The sequence below is a fragment of the Amphimedon queenslandica genome, unplaced genomic scaffold, assembly GCF_000090795.2.
Source record: "Amphimedon queenslandica unplaced genomic scaffold, v1.1 AMPQUscaffold_12767, whole genome shotgun sequence".
NCBI lineage: Eukaryota > Metazoa > Porifera > Demospongiae > Haplosclerida > Niphatidae > Amphimedon > Amphimedon queenslandica.
This window is the reverse complement of record NW_003546997.1, coordinates 35,042-38,898: the sequence shown is the minus strand read 5'-3', so window position 1 is coordinate 38,898 and position 3,857 is coordinate 35,042. Positions and strand designations below refer to the sequence as shown.

Here is a 3,857-nt window from a genome sequence, read left to right as displayed (position 1 = left end):
GAAGTGACAGTACCCATCTCTTCACTCCAATCTTGTCCTGTTGACTGTTGTTTCTGTTGCAAGTTCATGCATGATCATTGTAAAACATGAATTAATATTATTGTTTGTGTTTTTAAAATACAATTTATTGAACACACATAATAAAACAATAATATCCAAGACTAACTACCTTCTCTTAGCTGAAACTGGAAGCCTGGAACGGTGGAACCTCCACTAAGTATTGCAGTTGATCCAAGCAGAGCTAGATAAAAAAAATTGCTCCCTTTTCCCAGTTCTGAGATCTGAGCATGCGCGACCACACCCATATTTTGAAGCACATGTTAAGTCATGTTTCTTTAATTAACAAAAATGGCGGAATGAGGTGAGCTGGGCTGGGGTGATAGAGAGAGGGCAACTTTATCTTATTGTTAGAGTTTTTTGAAAAGTTGTGGACCTGCGCATGGATAGTTGGAGTAGAATGGTGTAAAAATTAGCCTTGTAGCATTGACCAAAGACCATGATACCCTCCATTAACTGGATTGACAGAAGATGATGATGAAGACGAAAAAAGTGGACTGAACAAAACGGCCGATTTGCCGATTTTTTACTTTCCTCTTAGACAAGGTTTAGAGCCACGCTAATAGTACCAATGGAGTCCTCTGGTCAAGATAAGGTCCTCTATGAAGTCTGGTAAGCACAGGAGCTCGTTTTCCCGGTATAGCAAGGCTGCAAAAGTCGTGGCAGACATTTTATTTTGGGGTGAATCCTACTTAGTAACGCTACCGCGTTACTAATAGCCCATGGTTTTTTCAAAAAATGGCTCCAAAATCACCCCAACTTTTTATTACATTTTCTGATACATATTGATGTCCTTATGCTATGTAGCAAGTTTGAACTGATTTTGACTTCAATTTTTCGAGTTACGGCCATTTTAAGAAAACGGCAAAATTCTAAAAAAATCCCTGTACTATAGTACAGGGATTTTTCTAAAAAATGGCTCCAAAATCTCCCCAACTTTTTATTGCATTTTCTGATATATATTGATGTCCTAATGCTGTGTAGCAAGTTTGAGCCGATTTCGACTTCAATTTTTCGAGTTACAGCCATTTTAAGAAAACATCAAAATTCTAAAAAAATCCCTGTACTATAGCCCATGGTTTTTTTCAATAAATGGCTCCGAAATCACCCCAACTTTTTATTGCATTTTCAGATACATATTGATGTCCTTATGGTGTGTAGCAAGTTTGAGCTGATTCCGACTTCAATTTTTCAAATTATGGCCATTTTAAAAAACGTCAAAATTATGAAAAAGTCCCTGTACTATAGCCCACGGTCTCAGACCAAATTTTGTCAAAATTGAAAAGGAGAGAATTCTCCACTTTATAATTTTATCTGATACATGTACATGTTCTTATGTTGTTGTTACTATTTTTAGATACATGAGGGCCCTGGGTGCACTGTATCTGAGGATTGTTGGTACTTCTGTTGAATGCTATAAATACCTTGAGCCTCTTTATAATGACTACCGGAAAATAAAATATAAAAATAGACAAGGAAGTAAGAATGCAAGTTTATAAATAACTCATTTATTTATTTGTTTGTTTATTCATTTATTTATTTATTTTATTATTTATTTATTTATTTATTATTTTATTTAGAGTTTGAATTATCTCATGTTGATGAATTTGTTGACAGTTTACTGCGAGAGGACAGAGTCTGTGATGTGATATTACCACGAATACAGGTTCATTAATTATAATAATATTTCGTTAACTATTAATTAATAATAATATCAATTAATATTACGTTATATTTATTTTTAGAAGAGACATATTTTGGAAGAAACAGAGCAGCTTGAACCAAGAGTCAGTCATGAATAATTAATTAATTAATTAATTAGTTAATTAATTAATTAGGTGAGTGCTCTTGATGATGATTTAGATGCTGAACTATCGGAGGAAGAAGAAGAGGAGGAGGAGGAGGAGGAGGAGAGGGGAAAGAAGAGGTCCCCCTCACCCGAGAGAAGATCAAGATCAGCTTCACCTCACGTCAGATCAAGAAGGTATTACTGTATCATGGAACTACCACACGACCTTATTAGGAAAGGGTCTTCATCACTATTAATAATACATGTACCTTTACTTACAGTTCAGTATTTATAGTTTCAGTGAATGTAGTGGAGGGTCTTTAAAATGTTAATTTAAATGTTGTTCTTGTTTTAGACGTAGCCGAAGCTATTCTCCTAGAAGGAGGCGGAGCTTATCAAGATCTTATACTCCTCCAGACAGACACAGATACAACAGAAGGTTAATTAATTAATGTAATAATTACACACCTGATGCCATGAATAATTAATTAAAATAATCTCAGCTCAGATGAGCTGGTCTAGCTCAGCTCAGCTTAGCAACTCTACTTTTTGTGGCTGTTGCTTTTCAGTCTTATAAATGATTCTTGAAACTACAACATGTGCTCAATGGAAGCAATGGCAAGCAACAAAGAATAATTATTAATTTTTTTTAATTAATTTTTTTATACCAGAGCCTCATGTTGCTGTCCAAGCCTCAGCTCACTGGGATTAAAGGAATCTCAGGGGGCCCCCTGACTCATATTTCTACACTGATCCAAAGGGTCTGGTGTGGGACAGTAGATTGGGTCACTGGTCTAAAGATGAACTGGGGTCTGATCTCAGTGTGGGGAGACTGCACACTGGTAAGGAATATACTGTATAGCACTTTATTTTGGCGATTTTGCTGTAAAATTATAATTGGCAGTTTTTAATTTGGCGATTTTTGTGTACATGTGCATTACTGAGCATGCGCATTAATGATTGGTGAGTTTAATATTGGCGATTCTGCTTGCAAACTGCAAACCGCCAAAATAAAACTCCGCCAAATTAAAGTGCTATACGGTATAGGGGATTCGTAGATGTGTATGTAGATAATTTCTGGAAAGCACATGTATTTGACAGATTTTGTATTTGTTCACGTGTTATTGAAAAATGCTACAGTTGGTACTTAAAAGATGTACATGTGCATCTACAACTTAATGCCTCTTTGGTGTTACTAATAAAGTTGATATTTTTGAAACAATTGCAAGTACTTTTGCTGAAACTTTTGCCATTTTGCCGTTCACCTTTACCACTGGTGGTGGTTTGTTACTTGAATTTATTGTGTACTATCATAACTTTCTTAAGTCACAAGATCTTTGAGTATATTTAAGGTATCACCCACTTTTTGTGTCTAGCTGACCTTCTTTAGTCTTTCTCTCATCCTTCCACCTTCTTCATTTTGTTTTATTGTTTCATCTGGTCATTAGGACTCTCTCTCATCACTCATTCACTCCCTTCCCTTCTCCTCCTCCTCCTCTACTTTGTTTTACATTCTCATTCATTAATGTAAATTCACCTTTACTACTGGTTGTTATAATAAAGGAATGTACTATCATAACTTCCTGTAGTCACGAGACTATAGAATATTCCAAGAGGTCATCAGGGCTATCTTTCCCCAGGCTACTCTCATTCTCGTTCATTCCGACTTCTTCATTTTCTTATCGTTTGTTCTTGCTCTATCTTCATTAACCATCTTCTACCTTTATCTCTCTTCATTTTTTGTTCTTGCTTTACATACACAATTTAATTCTTTTCTTGAAATGGCAACCAAACCATCTTCATCTTCTTCTCCTGGTCTCCTCAAACTGGAGGAACAGCTCACCTGTCCTGTGTGTCTTGACCACTATACCAACCCTAAGACTTTACCTTGTCTACATTCATTCTGTGAGCACTGTCTGGAGGGATTACCTCTGGATAAGAAGAATGAGACCTATTACCTCTCTTGTCCCACTTGTCGTCATTGTACAGAGTTACCAGAAGAAGGAGCAGG

General features: G+C 36.1%; 1 protein-coding gene across 1 annotated transcript in view; it reads left to right on the top strand.

Moving 5' to 3' along the window:
- Nucleotides 1-1,414: 1,414 nt before the first annotated feature.
- LOC100632845 (pre-mRNA-splicing factor 38A-like) overlaps nt 1,415-3,857 on the top strand; it is a gene marked incomplete at its 5' end in the record, with an annotated part of 12,415 nt that continues 9,972 nt past the window's right edge. Inside the window, 6 exons of the mRNA XM_020003062.1 lie at nt 1,415-1,536; nt 1,638-1,723; nt 1,803-1,844; nt 1,896-2,041; nt 2,202-2,285; nt 2,518-2,688. Coding sequence (XP_019858621.1) covers nt 1,415-1,536; nt 1,638-1,723; nt 1,803-1,844; nt 1,896-2,041; nt 2,202-2,285; nt 2,518-2,581 — 544 coding nt within the window. The remainder of the gene's footprint in view (nt 1,537-1,637; nt 1,724-1,802; nt 1,845-1,895; nt 2,042-2,201; nt 2,286-2,517; nt 2,689-3,857) is intronic.